General features: G+C 34.8%; 1 protein-coding gene and 1 non-coding gene across 9 annotated transcripts in view; both read right to left on the reverse strand.

The window, feature by feature from the left end:
• Positions 1 to 229: 229 nt before the first annotated feature.
• Positions 230 to 22616, reverse strand: part of LOC117233418 (calcium/calmodulin-dependent 3',5'-cyclic nucleotide phosphodiesterase 1-like) — a 208193-nt gene continuing 185806 nt past the window's right edge. For 5 of the 8 annotated variants that reach the window (XM_033493723.1, XM_033493725.1, XM_033493722.1 and 2 more), the window contains 12 exons: positions 16437 to 16592; positions 15662 to 15872; positions 14600 to 14713; positions 12770 to 12922; positions 10565 to 10618; positions 6731 to 6980; positions 5837 to 6094; positions 4621 to 4790; positions 2297 to 2542; positions 1369 to 1595; positions 1186 to 1281; positions 230 to 636 (listed from right to left, as the gene is read on the reverse strand). In XM_033493723.1, coding sequence (XP_033349614.1) covers positions 527 to 636; positions 1186 to 1281; positions 1369 to 1595; positions 2297 to 2542; positions 4621 to 4790; positions 5837 to 6094; positions 6731 to 6980; positions 10565 to 10618; positions 12770 to 12922; positions 14600 to 14713; positions 15662 to 15872; positions 16437 to 16592 — 2045 coding nt within the window. In that variant the 3' untranslated portion in view covers positions 230 to 526. The remainder of the gene's footprint in view (positions 637 to 1185; positions 1282 to 1368; positions 1596 to 2296; positions 2543 to 4620; positions 4791 to 5836; positions 6095 to 6730; positions 6981 to 10564; positions 10619 to 12769; positions 12923 to 14599; positions 14714 to 15661; positions 15873 to 16436; positions 16593 to 22616) is intronic. The other 3 variants (XM_033493721.1, XM_033493719.1, XM_033493726.1) reach the window with 3 other exon arrangements.
• On the reverse strand, positions 13976 to 14047 carry Trnat-cgu. The gene has a single exon. It is a non-coding gene; the product is annotated as a tRNA-Thr (tRNA).

The following is a 22616-nucleotide window of genomic DNA, read 5'->3' on the forward strand; positions in this document are numbered from 1 at the left end:
AAAAGCTACGAAAAGACCGCGACCTGCTCGACAGTAGCGTAGCGTAAGAAAAATCCCGCGAAGCTTCTGTTGTATTTACAAATCGCGAAGATTTCTCGGCAACGAAAGAGCGAGAATAAGAGCAAGGACTGTCGATGGCATCGATTATGCAAAGGCTACGTTCGATCGCGAGAAAAATCAAGACGAGAAATTGAAGACGCGTACAGACATCGATAATTTTTGGTCGATCGATAAAAAGGTGGAGTGATCGTCGAAATACAGCGAAATCGGTGAAGAATTGTTTGTAGTGTGGTGAACAAACGGTATAAATAGTCGTGGGAGTATTCTTTTTAATCGTACACTTGACCTTTCGCGCGTTCGCTCGATCGTCGAGGGAGATCACTTTCTTGGCGACGCGCGATTCGTTTAGACGTGTCACTGAGACAGACACAACGCGGTGAATATTCTGCTGTGTGTGGAATCACGAGCTTCTTCGTAGCCTAAAATTACATATCTTCTTGAAAAATAGAACGGCCCGCTGGATTTTTCATTCCTCGGACGCTGGCTGCGTCGTGTCGCTGTCCTCGCGGCTCTCGCTGCTCGCCTTTTGCTCTTGCTCCTTCTGCGCTTGTTCCTTTTGCGCTCTTGCCTCGGCGTCTGTTGACAAGTAAAATAACAAATAAAATGATATAGTAATGATAAATTTGATTTATTTCAGTAAGGATATAAAAGGTCGCTGTTTGTTTTTATCCTACCACATGTATCTCTATTTCTATTTCTTCCTCGACCTCAAATTAAACAGAAAAGAAAGAAAGAATAATATTTACTGAATACACGAATGATATTTACATGAATAGATATTTACTGAGTATTTACCGAGACACCAGTTTTACGAGATATGTGTTCGCAGAAGATTTATTACTATTGATATACTATGAATGTTTACGAGAAATTTAAACGTGACAAATTTTCACATCATACATAGCGTGCGTAAGTATACAAAATACTCAAAGTAAATTACTCGTTATAATATTTGTCTTTAAGAGGAAACCTCTTCTTTCCTTTACGTTCATAAAATTACGAAGCTCCATGAAGGAATTTTAATGATTAATATTTGAAAATACACAAGAGAGGCTAATTCTCCGTGTCCTGATATCATGACCGCTCTTTTCCTCAGAAATGTAAAAATAATCTTGATGAAGATACCTCGAACAGCTTGTTCCTTCCAAATTTTCTTGTTGTCACCGAGGCAAGGAATCCAAGGTTTACCGATCTTGAATCTCTTGCTTTCTCCAACGGATCCTATGAATTATTCGTCATTTGAATAGATTTCACAGAGTGGGGCAAGTGAAACGCATTAAAGCGTGACATAGATAGGCTTTCGCTCACCGTCGTTCGATTCGTCCACATTCTCCTTTATATTCAACGGAGCGAGAACCGTCTCCAACATGTCGCTGCACACCTGCATGCTGGGCTCGACGATAAACTCGATGAATCCTATTTGCGATTCAGCTACCAGGGTATTGTTACGGTCGCATAGCGGAGAAAACGGCAAGCCGAGAGCATTCTCTTTATCCCCCTGCCGGAAGAACTCTTCCAATAGTTGCATTGTCCATCTGAGTGGAAAGAAACAACGTCATCGTTTTTTATTTGCCCAGCTTTAAAATTTTATTCGATACGTCTTGCCTCGTAAATAACGGCGAATTGCAAGGGAATTTTCAAGAAAGCGACTGTGTATTTACTTAACACGTTGACTGTCGCGATGGTCATCCACGTTAAGTACTAAGTTTCTTAGAATGATTAAAATAAGATAATTTTCATGGAGTAAACAATTTTCGACAATACGAATGATTTAAATAACATTGTTAGAAAAGATCGAACTTGTAAAACAAGTAACGTGAAACTAAGTTTTAAATGTTTGCAATTGAAATTAGTAACTGGTGTTTTTTACAGTCGAATATTAGGCAACGCTAGAACGTTTGAAAATAAAAAATGTTTCTCATTCTATCCTCTGAAATTTAGAAAATAATTCTTGAATTGGATACTAGAGAAAAAATTAAACTTCCCATTATCTATTGGAAGTTCTTGGTAAAGAAAATTTGTAAATACCATTTTAAATAACAAATTGTGTAAGAGATAGGGAAAAAGAAGCACTTTTCTGTCATTGATAACGAAGAAATAAAATTTAATTGAATTGGGTACACTTATCTCTGTCATTATAATGTTTTGTTCATAATAGATTTTGTACGTCATTGCAGGGAAAGAATTTTTTGCACAACAATCGTTCAGTTGCTTACAATAGGAGCAAAAGTTCTACCTGTGATGAAGATCCCATCTTTTGGCCGGATGCGAGATGTCGCAACAATGGAGAACCAGACTGACAGCTTTGCTTTTGTCAACGCTAGGCTCCGCCAAGCTCAGAATGTTTTTCATGTTTTTCAGTTGTTGGAAATGAAAGCTCATGTCGGTTGCGAGTACCATGTCGATCACCAACGAACGAAATTCTCGGAATTCCTCCCTCGATAGATTTTGTAATATATTGCATTCATCTTCCCTCAATATCCTGAAATATATCTTGATAAACTTATCTGTCTTTTAAATTATTCTTGATATCATTAGCTGACCTTCCAGCTGCAGCAAAATTCCATTACTTTTCTTAATTTCTATGAGAATTCTAATCCATTTTAATTCATTTTTTTTTACAAAAATTCATCGATATTGCAAGAAAATAAATAATTAAATGTTTAAGCTGTTTTCTGAGTAATTTGAGTTATGTAACAAATTTGCAACAATCAAAATGTTGTTCCCACGAAAAGAAATATATACGATACAGCACTATTTGTTGGAACAAAATTTTAATTAATGGTCAATTAAATTTATTTATCTAAACGTGAACTGCTATTATGTGAACGATAGATAATTGGTAGCCTGGAAAATTGGTGATCTCCTATTACATAAACTGCAATTGTATAAATTGTTTACCGAGCGACGAGTTTAGATAACTACAGTTTTATTGTAATAGCCCCGATAAAAAAGATTTAGATGCATATTTCTGCAGCTAGAAGACCATAAAATACAATTTCGGAATAATATCGCGTTTATTAAGATTTGAGTACATTAGAAAATATATTATGATATTCAACCCTCTATAACGTCATCAACAGCGATTAAATATATCCTCTCCTTTAAAATACACTTTAAAATAATTAAAACACGTTTCATAATTCTCTCTCCGTATTCCATTAATCGTTTAAATTTTTATATCAATAGCCATAGAATACAAATAAAAACATATCAATGTGAACCCTCTTACGTTATCGACACAATATTATTAATGAAATTTTACAAATCAAAGTTTACGTAATTTACAGGTAGCAAAAACTACCCTTACATTACAGTGATATAGTTAACGAAGAAAAATTACATTTCACAAATTACAAGTTATTTTAGTATTTTATTTAGTAAAAAGTTACGAGATTGTAAAAGAGAAATCTATAATGTACAAGTTGTAACTTGTTAATTCTTAGCTAATACGGTAGAGCCTCTCTCCGCCCCATATTCGAACATCCCTCATCCGAATACCCTAATATCCGGACACAATATTTCCCAGTAAATGAACGGTTTGTTCCGTTTCAAATATTTGCATATTTTATTAGTGCTCACATGCAATGTATACTTTGCTTTATTCGATTGATTGAATTCTGGTTATAAGGATGCGATATGAAAGTAATACGACAAATAAAACGAAATACGGCATGATTAAAAACACGAAGGTGCTGTAAATGCAACGGAATTAATAAAAATACATGGCGTTGGAAAAACCACAGTTACGGATATTACGAAACAAAAATTGGAATTTATCTAAAGCACGTAGTCCTCTGATGCTGGCAACGGTAGAAAAAGCTCAGATATACTGGCGTAATGAAACAGTTTCATTACGATAAGGACGATAATAGCAACGATTTTACATAAATGGAAACGGCAAACGAAAGTGGCAATGAAAAGCTGACTTCTCGTGCAAAAGCGTTCGTGATATTCGAAAAGGAGTGTCGATGATTCGAAGTACAAGAAGAACGTAACTCTATGCGATTATTTATAACGAGAAAATTACGTGACTTGGCTGTCGAAAAGAGGAGGAATTCACAAACGTCTAAAGATACTAATCTTAATTTACCATTAACCTTAATTTGCATTTGAATCAATGAAATTTGAAACGAAAGAACCGATTGTTACATTATCCGAAAATTCGGATTCTATTAGATTCTATCGTCCAAACAGATTTGGCTCCCTGTTATTTCGGACAAGGGAGGCTTTACCGTATTATCGGTTGGTAAATCATAATTCAAGAGAATCAAATATCAAATTATACATGAATATCGATAAACCGCGTAACACCATAGGACATGTCAAACTTCACGCAAATCGATCAGCATAAAGCATCCGGTGGAATTTAAACCGCAAAACGTTAACGTTTCGCACTTCGTGTCGTGCATCAATTACAATTTCGTCGAATGGCAAGATTTACGTGTGAGAGGAGGACGGTTGTTCGCGGTATAACGGGGCACAAATTACAACGAAAATAGCCGACAATCATCAAGGGATCGAACGTACACACGGGACCAACGTTTTCCGCGTACGTACCGGAAACTCGCGGAGATGTGGTGATTTTCCAGGACGGCTCGATCGTTGTAGAGTAGAGCCGTATCGCTACCGGACATTACGTGGAAATTGTTTGTGGTCCCAGTGTGCTCGTAGTCGTGAATAATCGCCGCAACCAGCGTGGCGAAAATCTCCAGGTCGGTTAGCCAATTCTGCAAACAAGCAAGCGTTTCGACTGTTCGCGCGCCTGTAATCCGTGGCAAATGAACAATTTTCCTAGAAAGTGATCTGAAAATCGTTATCGAGGATATCGAGCGAAAGCGAAGTTTGTTTCTCACCCTCCGCAAACCTCGATTTATTCGTTTTGCGCGCAGATTCTCGAGTGACTCGCGCGTCAAGCGGCACAAGTGCCAGCTAACTTTTAAACTAGAAACAGCTCGATGTAGTGGTAGTCCGGTTCGAGAACTCGGCGGGGGTGGGAAACTAGTGGGTGAAGTGGTTTTCTCCGTTCGAGCGTGAATTGGCTCGGATTTTCAACTTTTGATTAGTTACGTTTGATTTTTGTTAGGTCCAGTGTGGAATGCTGTTTACGATAAACCACTTGAAGTAAGTTTGCAATGTCGCGATTTCTAATTAAATAATTCCACATATTGCTACTTTGCTTTCATAGTGACGCAACCGATGAATTTACTCTTCTCGCGTACAAAGTTTACATTATGTTTGTACTTTTATCGTGTGAACTCTTGTAATTCCGCCCCAGTTTTACGTCAGAGGACAATGTTATTACTTATATCGTTATCAACATGGCCTTACTTTTACAGAAACACTGGCTCATCATCGGTTGTTTCGTGATCGGTTATACTACTTTCGCAAATAGTGGCATAGTTTGTATTAAGTCAGCCTTATAGCGTCGTTGGTATGGCTCACGAAAATTTCTTTATAAATTTTAAAATGTCTTTTCCCTAAAATTTACGTTTTTTGAATTCTGTCGATATCAAAGCAAAGTAGCGATATTGAATTTCCTTCTTACAAGACTGTCGAAAATTGTTTCATTTCATATTGAAATATTCATCTCGAACGATATACTAAATAATAATAATAATTCATCTTCGTTTTTAAATAATTCACATTGGTTCAACTAATAGTTATCTAAGTTATTTTCATCGCAATTTAAATGCCAATATACCTACTCGCGATATAATGATAAACAATGGAATGTCGTTAAGTCACTGATACACTTTTTAATTGATCGACTTACCATAAGTCCTACTTGACACAAAATATAGTGCATAGTCTGTGCGACATCAGCTGCGTGAAGATTATTATGATACGGATTTCGATGCCTGCAGTAACCCTCTTCGACTCTTCCCAAGAAGCACTCCAACACTGTTGCAGGGACTTTAAATTTGTGGATCATGCCGTATCGATTCAACAGATCATAGCCGAGATATTTCACTGGAGCTCCCATTGCGGCTTCGTTTAACGAAAATACGTCAAAGGACCAATCGTCTAAAGTCTTAAACAGAGATATATAAATTTCAGTGGGTATTTCCGGCACAAAAATAAATATCATCTACCAGATCGTGGTAACGACATAAAAGTTCAGACTTCTTCCAGAGACAAGCGACCTATAGCTATAATCAGCTAGTGAGATCGGTTTCAGGATGCTATGAAGCTGTCAAATTTCGTACTCTATATTTATGTATTATATCTCAAATATTTAATGGCTTGTCTGAATTTCTCTTGTGTTACACCGTGAAAGTATTATACTATCTATATACGCTTTAGCAAATGACTAATTTTAGCACGTAGCAAAGAAAAATTAAAGCACTGGAGTAATACGTTATGGTAGAAAATTTTAGAATCTATCGGTGTCTCTGCAAAAACGCTACTTTCTGCCCAAAGACGCGTTATAAAATCAAAAATCAAAACTCGCTAGAAAATAAAAAGTCAATTTCATACAAAAATCTACCGTTCGAAGCTGTAAAAAAAAAATCCCTAAACGACGTTACGTGTTAGAAAAAGTACGAACAAAAGTCTGTACAAGTGTGTGAAAGTCTTGACAAATCTGGCTTCATCGTCAATCATGTTTGCGCGCAAATTTCGCACGACAGGCGTCGGATAAAGCTCGTATCGAATGCACCCGGCATACCTTGAGCACTCTAACCACTTCCGGCGGGAACTGCATGAACGCGATGTTGGTGACCCGCCTGTAAATCCGATCGACGAAGATTCCTGCCCTGATGGCGTGCGCGACCGAGCGGAACTTTGGCTTCTCGTCTGCCTTCCGCCTCGTGGTCGCAAGCTGTCTGGTAAAGGTCGAAGCCAGCCATTCGCGAACTTCCGGTGGCACTGCATCCGGCTGTACCTCCGACAGTTCGTCGTCCTCGTCCGCTAGCCGCCTAAGGAAAATGTTTCTGATTGAGTGATACGCGGCGAGACCAGAGACGATCGCGAAACAACTTGGAATCACAGTGGACAACTCCTACCTTCCCTACAATTTCTTTTTCTTTTTCTTTTTTTTTAATCTTTCATAAGAGAACAGAGAGTAGGCTTACGCTCGAACATCCGCTAATAATCGCTTTTGCTAGTAATTCCTACCTTTTCTTAATTCTTTTTGTCTTTTTTCTTAATTTCTGCGTAATTTGCTAGATACCAATCTATTTTTGTGGTTTCGGTATTTTATTTAAATATCTTTCTCTTTTTTCGTTTGGCGAATTTTTACCGTCTACCGTGTACCTTTCCCTTTTGCCATTTCTGGTTCTTTATCGCATGTGTCATTCGAGTGGCTTTAATAAGAAAGGGGAAATAAGAAACACGTACGATTGGATTATTATAAAGGATACGACCATTCGCGGACTTTGTCAAGGAGCAAAGAAACAGCAAATGGTAGTCGTAGCTCACGCTTATCTCTGCTTCGGATCGTGACGGGACGCTTGCTCGACAGGGTGCGTGTGAAGCTGTGAATGACACAATTTTTCTTTTTCTTTTATTTCCTTTTTATTTTTTATTTTGTTACAGGACGTTAGATATACACCGAGCATCGTGGTTTGCAGTCTTTGATTATGATGCAATGTTTTATTCCCTGGATACCTCTATCGGTTTTATCGTACTTTTGGAAACTACTGTTAGAGAGATTTTATGGCTTTTTTTTTTAGGTTTTATGATTTTTTTGTTACTCTCTTTTTTCGTAATGTGCCTACAAACGAACTGAAAAGATATTAGTTTTTGCTGTCATACTTTTGCCCGTGCTTGATATTGATTGAGGAAGATCGATGCGACAACGAATTATTCCGTGACGATAGACATTGGATTTTTAGCGAATATTCATTGGACAATGTAAGCTGGGAGTATTGTTTCATGGACAAAGTGTTCTTTAGATACAACTTGGAACTCTAATTTTCAAATTCGAGGTTATAATGGGATTTACATTGAAAGCAGATATAATACGGTTTCACGTCTCTATTATTACGAACGATTTATTATTCTTACAGAATCTGGATCAATGAATCCAGATTGTTATCTCGCTCTTGGATATTATGATAGCGTTATTATTAAAACGAAAGTGTGCTTAATTGTACCAAGGATTTGCCTCTAAGGTTGTAAATCTATTCCGTTCTATTTATTCTCTTCCAAAAGTGATCCAAATTATTTATACATAATTCTAGAGTTTGTTCTGAATAATACAGTCGAAACTGTTCGAATAGTTAAGTAGAATAGAGAAAATGTGCAGCGAGGAAAAAGACGGTAGTATGCGAAAGCGGTTCAAGCAAACACACTAGTGTTTCAAAGTGGCTAAAAATATGCTATGTATAGTGATAAATTTTTAATGATGCGGCGACGTGAATCCGTGTAAATTGAGCAATGTACGGTATTAATGAAACTTCTGCGTCTGAATATCGATGACGATGTGTTTCTGCATCGACTGCATTAGGAATCTAACCTTCGGAATCTCTACTCGTTTTATTGAAAGCATAAGAAGTTTTCTTCAACGTCAAAAACAGCAAGGGAACTATAGGAATTAGAAAGTCCTCGCAAGTTTTTATAAGTTACTGGTGCTATATACAGTGGGTCGTTAATGTCTTTAATACTTTTAAGAGGGAGCTCGGTAAAGTTAATAGGAACTGTGATGGAATCTTCTCCAAAGAATATAACACTGAACAGAGAGGAATTATGTTTGATAAAGGAATAAGAGTTCTGTCGCGTTTAATAACGGAAAAATTTCTTGATTAAAATACAATTTCTATTAAATCGATGCAACATTTTAAAATATCAATTTGAAAACAATATTTTACGAATTTATATCCTAAATAATAGAATTTATTCCCCCGCCACGGTACGTTGCTTTTTGTTTCGTTGTTCTAGGATTATCGTTGTAGTGGGTGCATATATCGACGAATCGACATTCTGACGAACTAAATACGTCAATGTAATCAAATATGTACGTATATGGGTTTTTATGAGTGTATCGCAGTCTTTAGCTGCTTCGTTTATCAGAATATCGGTTCGTTCGAATAATGTTGGATCCATCGTAACGATACAATTCATTATAATCATGACTTGCAATAATCTTTCTGCCTAAATTGCGTTATTCATTGCTGGATAATGAAATTGACGCAATCTGTGCAGATGTAACGTTGCAATTAAAATTCGAAGAAACATCGCAAAGTATAGAAAGCAATATTTTTTTGAAAGAAATTTTTGTACTTCGAAACGATCGAGCTCCGTAAAAGGTTTTAATTTATTAAGCACACTAGAAACACTCACTCGATTTCTCGTTAGGTTCAAGTATCAACGATAAAAGGAAAATCGCGGGAAAATATATCGAACGCAAACTCGTTACTGCCTTGAAAGAAAAAAAACAATCTTCCAATTCAGTGTTTCATTTTTTAGAGTGCTGATTCCCATTACTTTTGCGTCGGATCGATACAAATCTTTTTGTATTAAATAAATACCGATGCTGTTGTCTAAGATCGAACAAAACTATGGAATTTCCTACTGCTGTGGTCATTAGAAAAATACGACGAACGAAACGTCATATTGCACGGTATCGACGCGTGAAAACGTTGGAATAATAAAATATCGATTTATCAATACTGGTAACATTTATCGCGTAAAGGTTTTCTACGATAGTTCGAAATATTACGATCAAAAAATATTTACATTTGATCGAATAGGGAAACAGTTCCTTTATCAGATACGATTAATTGGCATATCCATGCGTACTATAATTTAACATGAACAAGTTGGTAATCGTGTAATTTGGTAAAAATGGTAATTTCTTGTGATATTAAAGCTTTTGGCGAGTGTATTTATATTACGTGAGCGATTGTTACTAAAACAAGACAAATAGTGATGGATGAGGATTCATGCAGAATATGGATCATGGCTGTGTTTTAATAGTTATTGAAAGGGCGACGGTGAAACTACTATTTATTTTGTAATATCTCATTTTTATACGTACTTCGAATGTAATTTTTTGGCGAATGCTAGACTAATTACTGTTATTATTATCGTCAAATCATTTTGATAGTTCTTTTAGGAAATTTCTGTGATATCGATACGGTATAAATATATTTATACTACAATTATTTTTAAAACAAATCTGACATTAATCTTTAAATATTCTACCAATCGGGAATACGAAATATTTTGTAGTAGAAATAAAAACATTAATGGAAATTTTCTTTCAAATTCCAAAAAATCGCGAACTTGAGAAACGTAGGTATCGAGGAAGATATTAGAAAATAAATGGAACGGCGCTTTAACCGAGTTCTCGAACGAACTATTCAATTTATCCAGAGAATGGCGTCGTGTCACCCTTTCAAACGCGTTCTTACCGCGAGTTTTGAAGATTGCCGTGTCTCCGCGCTACGAGAAACGCAAAAGAAACGTGACGAAACGAAAAGACGTGTCTGACAGCGATGCACATCGTGAACGTGAATGAAATCTTAGCGATTTCTTGTATTCAAACATTTGAACGAACCTACGTCGTATACCCTGACGGCGAGTAGCGGTTGACTCCACACGCTCGGCGTCTCTATAATTCGAAACATGAAGAAAAAAACGTGTGTCACATTAAACGATAGATCACATTCATCAGGCCGTATCTAAAGCACGGAACGTCCGCCTGCGTGCGTGTATATCGATACATGAAAGTAAAGTAAAGGAAGAGAGAAAATAAGAAAGAAAGATAGAAGAGTAATGGAAATAGAAGACGAAAGAGAGAGAGAGAGAGAGAAAGAAAGAAAATGACAAAAGTTTGTACAGTTCCATTCTATCAGCGACATCTCATTCTTTTCTCTCATTTTTCTTTTTTTTTTTCCTCTTTTTATCTCTTACGGTTGAGAAGCGCTTACACAATGTCGCGTCTCGATGACGATTCCGTCATCCAGTTCGTACAGGGGACGTTCGAGCATTCCATTAAAATAGCTCGTTTCAAACGACAAGTGATTTCTCAACGCACATCACCCTATATATGTATATATAGATACACGCATGCACGTTCTCATATAGATGGGCGCAGGAAACACATACATAGAGACAGAGGGAAAAACTCGATTGTACGTATATTTCTTTTTCTTTTTTTTTTTTTTTTTTTTTGAGATAGCGATGCATACAGCTGGTAAACAGGCAGATATCCAAGAAGTGAGCAGGTTACACCTAGAAAGATCTAAAAACAGGCTAGAGAAGAGGGAGAGACAGGCCAGGCAGGTAGAGAGAGTCGTCATGCTGTGTTTTGATGTGTTTGACGCTCGTGATAGACCGACTTTGATCATTCGCAATCCAATTATGTGTACCACGTAACCAGCGAACAGCTGTTCTTTTTGCGTCTCCGTTATGAATTTTCGAGAAGCTATTTTATACGTTTCCTGGTTCTCGCGAATGTTTGGTTAATAAAAAAAAAAAGTCTGAACACGATTGCAAATCGATGAGATCCTATTTACAATGATGTACGAACGAGTGTTAATTTTGATATAAAATGAAATAAATTAAAAAAATTATCGCGTCTATCGTTACTTTTTGACTGATCTCTTTTCGATATCGAAATTTGGCTGTAGGAGGTAGAACGTAATTTCTTGCATGTGTGTTTATTCAGAAAATCTAAAACTAATATGTCATCAGTTTTAACTTCGCAGCATGATATAGTTTCGCTATATAGTCGCTAGACCTTATCTAACCTAAACTTATCACATATTAACATTCGTGCATTGCAGATATGTGCAAATTGGTAAGGAACGATACGATAGTTCCGAAGATACTATAAACTTGACTAACGATCGACACACATTAATTCCTGTGCAAAATGTCTACACTACCTATTTAGTACAAAGCCAAAACTACATATATGTTGACTAGAAGAAAACGTAGTATGTAGGTATGTATATAGATCTGCGGTGCAACGCTGGGGGAGCGAAATCGCATTGGAAAATCTCACACTTTGGATTTAATTATCGGGCGGTAAATTAAAAATATCTTAAACGCGAACTTCACCATTGAAATCGGTTTTCATCGAATAAACTTCTTTCCGAGAAATAAATATAATTACGGGTTCTTATCTTTAGGTTCGAAAAAATAAATGAAGAATCATTGTTACGAGAACTCAAATACTACAATATAAAAATATAGTGAAAAAATCAATTACAAAAAATCAGATACTTATGAGAAATATATAAGAAACAATAATTATAACAATTATTTATAAAGATATAATGGAAAATAATTAAAAAAGATAATTATAATACCACTAAAGAATAAAAGAGAGAAACATGAAAAAACAAAGTCAACTTCACACCCATAAGAAAATCGTTTCTCAAGATCCTTCGACCGTAGAAAAACATCCCGTGTCAGCTTTTCGCTTTCACCCCCCCTCGTTGCCTTCATTTTTCACTATCAGAGACCGGTCGATCGAATCGGTCTGGAATTCGGTATGGTTCACGGGATAAGGTTCGATTCCCCTTAGACGCTAATGATCAGAGCAGACGACGCATGATCGTGACCCTTAACAACGAGCTCCATGAGATCGAGAAAAGATGTCAACACGTGAAGGGGAGAGAACGACAGAAACATGGCGGATGTCTGGGTTGATAGGTTCTTGAAGGATGTTTGATTTTCGAAGGGTCGAAGAAGGGGGCGGGGGTAGAGGCGGTGAACAAGTCGTGTGAGGTCGGAAATGTGAATATTTCGCAACCTTGCCCATACGGGGGTGCGAAGCTTCCGTTTCTGGGTTACCACCGCGTGGCCCTGTTGTCCATCCGAGTCCAAGCCGCTCCCCAGGGATGCAGATGACAGGCTCGCACCCCTACGCGATGACCGAGAGCACTCAACCCCTCCTGAATTCACCCTGCGGTACTGCTTGTTAGTGCATGTGTCAAGTAGGGAACAGAACAGTAGAATATTACACTTTTTCTTTATTTATAATCATTAGCATTATAGCGCCGCCATACGGAGAGGACATAAGCCGACTAGCTTGGTTCGAATCGATGTCGCTATTCCCCTTGGGATACCTGTTTCTAAGAAATAATTATTACACGGTCGAGGGGTTAACAAGAATCTGGTCGCGCCGATATAGACTCTGGAAAGATCACGGTTAGGTGAATTATGTAGTTTCGAACTGTAGACTGGTGCAGACTCAAGGATTCTTCAAGCCTCTCGTCGGTCGTTGCTGCTGGAATATGTTAATCGTGATATACGCAAATATTCAAATTAAACGAGGAACGTCAGTTGAAATTGACATAGATAGGAGATTATCATGGCTGTATTTTAAATTGAGTATTTTTATATCGTAGTCGCCAGCTAGTATCGAGTTTATGGTAAGAATTCATGGATAATCTTAGTAGAAAATACGTCGCATTAAAAAATAGTTTGCACGTCGTATTATGGTTTTCTCGTCTTGTTGGATGTGTTGAAAAATTGCATAGATCGTTTAAAAAATATGCGGATGTTTCTCGACGGGAATGGCTTTCACGGTAATGTGAGCCTCAAGTTGGACTGACTGCTTTGTCGGTGTGGGTAACGCTGTTATTTTATCAATTTCGACATTTAAACGAAATGAGAAAAATGAGAAAAGAAGAGTATGAAAAAGAACGTCAGGGGTATGAAACATATTGACTTTTTATTTGACTAATATAAAGAAACAACTTCGATCTATAAATCATTGTAATGTAATAAATCAATGTAATGATAATGCGAAGTAAATATAAGCGTAAAAAGGACGATTTGGAATGTTAAAGACATATAGAACTGCGTGAGAAATACGATCACAAACAGCTCAAATAATGATACAACATTTATAAAAAGAATTGTTAAAACAGTTGTGAAAAATGATGAATATTTCGTCGACGAATGTTGAGAAATTTTTGCGATATACGGAAAGAAAAAAAAGAAAAAATTCAATTGCCTCCTGTGAGGATTGAACTCACGACCCCTGGTTTACGAGACCAGTGCTCTACCACTGAGCTAAAGAGGCATTTCTGTTATCCTTACTGCTCGAATCCGTAGTCATAATACAATTCTGTATTTTTATCAAAATTACAAATACATAGTTATTCTTATCGTTTTAAATAGTATATACAATATACAAATATAATACATTACACTTACGTATTCAAAGATATAATTTATTACTTTTTCATATAATGTCGTGTTTTCAAGGGTCGTGAGTCATACAAAATATCATATATCATACAAAATCCTGATAAACATATTATTAATCGTTAGACATCAATAATAATAATTATAGCAATAATAACGAATAAATTACAAATTCGTCAATGATCGATTAATCGTGTTGCCTAGAAGTCAAATTATTAAATTTGATTAGATGAATATACTTAGGGGTAGATGTGCGCAATTTAATATGAAATTTCAAATCTTTTGATGGTACACACAAGATATAAATATAAATCTTCGCGAAGAAGTTGTGGTCTGCATGTAGCTATAACGGAAACAACTAACACGATATTATTAAAGGTGAAATTTACAGAAGAGATTATCAATTAACATTCTGAACGAAACTTACTTGGTTTCATCGAGGAAGACAGCTTCGAGTACGCGTGCCGCGTAGTGTAAATTTCGTTGAAGTAATTCTGCAGATATTTCGCCATGTTGAAGCTGCCTCAGTAAGCATCTCAATCTGTAACAGAAATTAATATTTTACGTGTTATAAATATTTGAAAATCACTATCACTATTAATAAATTTACCGTGTTATAGAAGATAAGATTTCAAACGATTATATCAAAAGTCTTTTGCTCATGATGGTCAAATTCTACTTAAAATATAATATTTTGTCACAATAAGAGATCGTACTTAATGCATACAACGTATCGAGTAACGTATACAATAAAAAAAGGATGAAAATAATGATATCAAACACAAGTAACACGTCATAATTCGTTATATTTTGAATTCAATTCTACACAATATAAAAATCAATGTTGTGATTGTGTGCGTAAATTCGTAGCTATGTTTTCAAAATATATAAGCATTTTCTAGACAAAAGCTTGAAAAAGCTTGAAAAATGTTGCGTTATTTAATATTTTGCACGAGTGGGAATAAGCTTTGAAATTCCTACTTTTGTATCATCGAAACAATGCGTAGTTATATTAACCGCGCACCATGATATTTCAGAAGAATACTGCATTCAAATGGAAAAGAGAAATTGAATTCATTTCTATTTTACATCGAAACGTACTTCGTGTATTCTAGTAATTGCGTTCTTGAAATAACGAAATAATAAAATAACGAAAAAATGTTGAAATCATCTTAAAAAAGAACTATTTTTATTTCCTTTTAGTTTCCAACTTAATTCTTCTAAATTAAATCCATCAATTTCCAGGACGCGATTTTTGTATGTTTTTTAAGTACTTAGTTAAATATTATTTTACCTCTCGATTCAATTGTTATTCTACCTGTAATGGCTTTTTACATTTTATTTCGTTTCCCATATGTATTTTGATATTTACGAACGTATGCAATTATGTAAATTGACACGAAATGATGGAACAGAAATATATGAGATACGCTTCGAAAAGGATGGAAGAACACTGGTATAGAGGAAAATAGTATCGCGGAAGCCATACCTGAGAGCAGCCTTGTCGCAAGCATCGGGGGTGTCAACGGCAGGAAGCGAGTCCGTCGTTAGATCGACATTATCAAGGATCTCATCAAGGTCCACGGACTGGCTTGACGAAAGAGTGTCAGGACTGTGCGGCGGCGGAGAACTTTCGAAACTTCCGCCGATACTCTTACTCTTACCAGAACTTCGACGTACTATCGTTAATGTACCTTGTTCTGGAACATAAAAGACACGAATATATTAAATAATTACACGATACTGCGTACATCCCATAAAGGAAAAAATTCTACATTCGAAACGCTTGATCATCGCTGAAGGAAGATGACTTTCCTTTCTGGATCTAACACGAGCTCCGATAATGTGATTATAAAAATTTCGTTGAAACTTGGCCGAACGACGACTTTTAAATATATTTTATCGCAATTTCCTACGCGTATAGAAATAGTCATATCGAAATTAATTACGTAATTCAATTATCATAATGTAATGAGACTAATTGTAAGCTATATTCTAAATGAAAAATCTATCTATTATCGATATACTTGATCGAATGAAATTTACGACTCTAACATATGTGATAAAATTTATCAAATGTGTAGATTGTGTATAGAAATTCTGATTCAATTTAAAGCATCGGAACTTTCTATGTACATCGCAAGATTTATTGAAATTTATTGCAAATGTTCGTTATTTAATCACCATGATGTTATTAACCTGATAAAGTAATCCTATAAAGGTCTTAATATACTATACAACAATCGTGTTATAGAGTCACTTACTCGATAGCTGGCCATTCCGACCAGGCGAGGAAGGGTTGTGCAATCGAGACGATGTTGTACTAGTGCAGCTTGTAGTTGCATTAACGTTTGGAGTTGCACCGGGTGAGGACACTGCAATATCGTCTCTCGTGACTCTTCGATCCGGTGGAGATGCAACTGCAATTCAATGAACAAGTATAAATTACTACTAATGCAATATTAATGTAACATATATTTATTAATGTAAATTTTCATCGATTTATCGTCAATTTATAACGGTACATTTATTTCGGTTTAGTCTTCGTTTTGTTGCCTATTGATTATGTATGTAGTATTATTTCAAATGGTAACAAGAGGGAGATGCTGCTAATTTTATATAATTCAGGAATAACATACATATGTATAGTAGCCTCGATGATTTAAAGACGGGGAAAATTAATACTTTTAAAATTGAAATTTCATTTTATGATTATCGCAATATCCTTTTTCGTAGATACTATTTTTTATTTTATCATTGAACAATGAAGGATTACTTCAAGATGTTATATCGATCTATTTACTTTTTTTCTCTTCTATAAGAGTTCATATATTATGCGCTAACTATTAGAATAATTAGAAAATTTCTTGCTCATGATATTTCGATATTTGATAATACAATATTCTTATCTTAAAGCAGTTATCGCACGTACAGAAAAAGGGATAAAGTAAAATAGATTATTTAGATATCAAGCCACCAAGAAAAGAATTGAAAGTGAATGAAAGTGAATATTTACGACATTTTATTGTCGGTGCGTGTATCAAGAGGAAAACGTTCTAGCAAGTCAGTGAAGATTATAATTAATGGGAATATTTCCGCGAGGAATGAATGATGATTAAGTAGAAGTAAGGATAATTCGGAGTCCATTCGAAAGCGACAAACCGTCAGAATAATCACTCTAATTGATTGATCAAACAGACGTGAAAACAACAGGTCCGCATAGCGGAATTCGGTGGAAGAGCTATCGATTCGTGCTGGATGTCTGTGGATAACAAATTAGGCCTGCAGCAGTCCAATCAATTGTGCTCGGCTTACAATGCTATCACATTGCATCTGATAGTAGTTATGGGAAAATTAGGTAGAAATATGATAGAAATTAGGGAAACTTGAGGTTTCATCATTTTCTTTGTGCATTTTTTTCTTCATTTAATTTAGAATATTTATAACTTTAAATATTTCAACGTATTTCAACATGAAAAAATACTAGATAGAACATTTTAAGAATGTTATAATGCTTTAAATCAATATAACAATTTAAAGCAATCTTTATATTATATTAGATATTTTAAATCTAGAAAACATTCTGCTATTCTTTTCATCATCGTATCTTACAATATTTTTGAATTATTACAATTGCTAGCGACATTTCACTTGTTATCTTTGATATAGAAATTATCTTAAGTGTTAAGTATCTAACATGTTATATCGCATAATTTCCTGTTATACAATGTTCTTTTGTGCAATCGTGCAATGGATAACAGAGGAAATTTATCGCGCCACAAGAAATTGATAACGTCATTATAACCGGATTATTTTTAGGGCTGCAAAAGAGTTACCGTATCGCAAAATAGAATCGCTTTACGCTGTTACTTTGTGCTATCAATGAAATGAAATTCTAGCGTCATTTCTAGTGATGTATTACCTGTACCTAATTAACAGTTTTACTTTTCCAGGTTCCCGTGTGGTTACTTTTATCGCGCCGGATACCTAATCAACCTAAGTATTACTATTTCGGAGCGTGCAACTCGCAATCATGTTCGTAATAACGTTTACTTCGTTTCTAATTAATCAGAGTCATTCTCGCGAACTCATTTTACTTTCAACTAACCCGTTCTTGTTTCTTTAATAAAAATTTGTTAATAAATTTTGGAAGATGCCAAAACTTTTAAAAGAAAGCAACGAGAAATGCTCTGACATATATCGCAGCATCTTAGGTTGCTTTACTTTCTTTTAAACGGAGAAGAGCAAAGAGGAATGCTCAAAAAGTTAAAAAAGTTCCAACGATTATGGTTCTGGTCTAAAGTTATTTAAAATGAACATGCCATGGATTTTAGGTGAAAATTTTAAACAGAATATTAATAGTAGAAGCAGGAATGTTTGGAAAATGGAATTTTTGGATAATTAAGTTTCCTTTTCTTTCTGTTTCAAGTGCTTTGTGTTAATACTTTGCAAGAAATTGTCAGAAGGATTGTTGATTCTTTTTGATATGAATAAATTATACTGATACACTTGATTTATACTAACATTGATTCAACGAGTGCATGAACTTTGATGTTCATTCAAAGTATAATCAGTATAATCCTCATCGATTTAATTTTTGTGCGATGGTCAACGAGTAACGTGCCCATTTCAATTTACATCTCGTGTAAATCTACAAATTGAGTTGAATCGAAACTCTTTTCGATATTTCAATGAAATTTTCTATACAAACCAGTATCCGTTTATTAATTCAGCTCCATCGAAACTGGATGCCTAAATAGACAAGTTGAAGTAACTTGTTCTGAATGAGATTTTGAAAACAGCTGACGCGTATTCTACGAAGCTAAGATTTATAGAATTAGAGCGAACATTTTATACGCTATATGTGTATACGATGTAATTCAATTCATCTTCCTTTATTAAACTATTAATAAACTGGTTAAAAATAAGCTGAAGGATTCTGCGATTTTTAGAATATTCTGAATTTAATATTTCGTTTGAAAGTTATTCTTTCAGTCTCTTCTAAAATCAATTCTGAATTTAAACCAGCAGCATCGATAACCCGTAACCTGATATCCTTTGATCCTATAGAATCTGAAAAATATTTATTCGATGATAAGAAACATTTTCGAAGATTTTCCACGTGAATTTCTTTATGTTATTTTCATTTTGTAAACGTTTCAGCCTTATCTCGGTACTTACAATAAAAAATATGTATCAAGTTACGTATAATTAATTATAGTATAAAAAAAGCAAGCAGTAGTTTAGAAAAATGCTATATGCTATCAATAATATAAGTATATAAACATCTAGTTCTTTTAAAGATTTACTTTTCGGCAATTAAACGTCGCATTTCTATCGATGTCCTGTTTCTTCTAGGGTTTCGTAAATTTTCATTGGCGCTTAAATAACCGTAATAAATACATTTAATTGTTTCCACGATAGCGATCAAGACAAACTGCTTTTAAATCTAAACATATGACTGGAAAGACGCAGTAGGTCGCTCTCGACTTAAGCATTCAATAAATTGTACCAACTGGAAATCGACAAGATTGAGTCGCCAGCATGGCTCGCTTGAATTTCGTGATTCATGGCTGACGATAGTGACCCGATCAAGTTCCGCTCCAATGAATCGTGGATCCATGCAAATTTCTGTCCGTTACGGCACGTGTAATGAAAATACAATTATGTGGTTCTATAGTACTTATTATGCATCCTCGGTTACAGTTATCACGAATCAATGCACGTTCTCAATACTGACTGTGTTAGTATCGGTGATTGAAATCGTGTAATTGCGTCCAAATAGACGACATTTGTTTAGTGCTTATCGGAATTTGTTACAAATGAAATGATTTTTTTATTCGAATTTTTTTTTAAATACAAATTATTAAAAATTGAAATGATCTGCAAATTTTTGGACAGTGATTTAAGGTTGCGAAAAGAGGGGAAAAATATATACAAATTTTTTGAATCTATATAAGGCGCATAAATTTTTTATTAAAATATTCGACTATGTAACGAAGTCTAAAATTCAAATAAACATAATTTCGCTCATTTAGTTTCGGTGTTATTATAGAGTCTAATTTATGTAAACTCGTTCGTTACATCTTCATTACTTGTTTATATCACATCTATCACTCTGCTGTAAGTAATTAAGAGAAAGAAAAGACAAAATGTGAACGTGAACTTATACTAGTTGGAGTTGAACGTAAGGATTTCTAGACGAGTAAGATGGTTTCCAGACATTCTGTCTGCTGGATGTTGACTCTTGAGACGGCCACTTCACTTCTACTTTAAAACTAACCTTGCGCTTCTCTGCAGTCGTTTTTTGCGTATAAAAGCATGAAGTAATCGGCTGTATCTATTGGCCAATCCTCTACCTCATGAAATTGCAATTTTTGACCAGTGTTTACTTTCTTTATCGATCGATGAAATTTTGCATAAAATTCAAAATTTTTGACAGATATATTACAATAAATTTTGGACACTTTTAATTTCTATTGTAATATATGAATGTACAAAGTCTTAAATAATAATTATATTGTCAACGGCATAGCACGCGTAAAAGATACGTTTTTGCACTTTATGAACGTTAAACAAAAACGAGTATTTCTTTCCAATTTTCTTTTTTTTTTTTTTTACAGTCGAGGAAATTGAATTTTCAAAGGTGCAGCTTCAGAGGGATCTTGTCAAAAGGTGCGGTTTAAAAAAGTGCATTGGCACGTAGTGAATCTGGTTTAAAGCTCGACGCGTCACGTAGAACCAGTCCATAACGTGTACGTCGAAAACACTTTAGTCGTTGTATTATGCTAAACAATTTGCGCTTTCGGCGTGTTACGTTAATTAAACCGATATTACTATTTCAGCGGACAATATAAATGAAAATGCGTTTGTTGCTAACGTGTATACATATCTACATATATTACGTAGAATTGAGAAAAGTGTCGTTTATATCGAGGCAAACAATTTTTGCTCGAGTATAATTACATATTTGACTAATAAATTTTGTGGAACGAAAATGTGTGAAAATTCTCATGTTTTGTTTTTAAACAGCTAATAGTCCTGTGAACATGACTTCACGGACTACTTTCTACAAGTCTAAGGTCAAGACAGTTTAGTTTCCAAATACAGTATTATTCAAATAATATTATTTAAGATTAAGTAACAATTCATTTCACAAATGGAACAAAACATTTATCTGAATAAAAGTATATTTTGATAATACCAAATCTTGGTTCGTTTCATTAGTTGGAAATACAGTGTAAAAAATCTGTATCTAAAGGGATACTAAAGTGCAACTAGAACGTGATGCATTATATTTATACCTTTTGAAGAGAATTTAGCAAACATCCTGCGAACGAATTTGCCCGACACAGATAAAATTATCCATTGTATTGTAAGGTGCTGGAATGGAAATAAATAGGGCTACAAATGACGAAACTAAAATTTTATAGTAAACAATGGTTTTGTTTACCAAAATGTTATTTATTGACGAACTATTACAAAACTTATTTATTACCTGTACTATATTACTTTATATAGCTTTACGATATTTTTATTTTAATATTTCAAAGACCTTTTGACAATAAAAAATTACAAAAAACTATAAAAGGAATTATATATTTTAAGCAAGAATGTAAGCCCATTATTTAATTTCTTTAAAAAGGCTGTAAGTGTCAGTACAGATTTTCTTACCTGATGGGATAATCGAAATGTATAATTTATCTACGAACATGTTCTCTCGCGTGAGAACACTTTCCTTCATATTTACTGATATTGATCTTCATACAAACTATCTTTTCGAGGAAAAAAGTTCTTTTTTAATTTTTTCAAAAATAGCTATTACAGCTTTTACTTCCACCGTTCAATTTTAGTTTCAGGAGGAAGACTGTGAAATTGTATCCCCATCTGTTTGTCCACCGATTTAATGGATCGTCGTCAGTTGCGTTTATGTCCCTTGAGAGTGCCGAATGTCTCGTAAAACCGAAAAGTTTTTAAGGCTCGCGATGCGTGCGCTGATATTTTGCACATGGGATTTTCATCGTTCGATAAAGGAAGCTTTATCGAATTTTGCTTGCTTGGCAGGTAAATACAACGTTGCCTGTGTAGTTGAAAATTAATTATTATTTCCAACAGCGCAGCGTTTCGAACGACATACTTTTCACGTTTTAGCTCATGTATTTTATTTATCGTATCTCATACCTTGTGCTTCATATTTGGTATTACACTACGGTTGAAGCATGACAAACGGGAGATATGTAAAAATAAATAGAGATATAAATGTGTATTATATTTCAATGCCATTATTCAGTTGTCATATCAGGCAAGCAATCGAACCGATACAAGTAAATATAAAAAGAAATTTAATATTAATAATATCAGAGGTCAATAATATCAGACGATGGAAATTATTTCCTCTTATTATTACATAATAGAATTGTATTGTGTTATAATATTGTTATTGC

The sequence above is a fragment of the Bombus vosnesenskii genome, unplaced genomic scaffold (genome assembly GCF_011952255.1).
Source record: "Bombus vosnesenskii isolate JDL3184/JDL3185 unplaced genomic scaffold, Bvos_JDL3184-5_v1.1 scf7180000013295, whole genome shotgun sequence".
In the NCBI taxonomy this organism is placed as follows: domain Eukaryota; kingdom Metazoa; phylum Arthropoda; class Insecta; order Hymenoptera; family Apidae; genus Bombus; species Bombus vosnesenskii.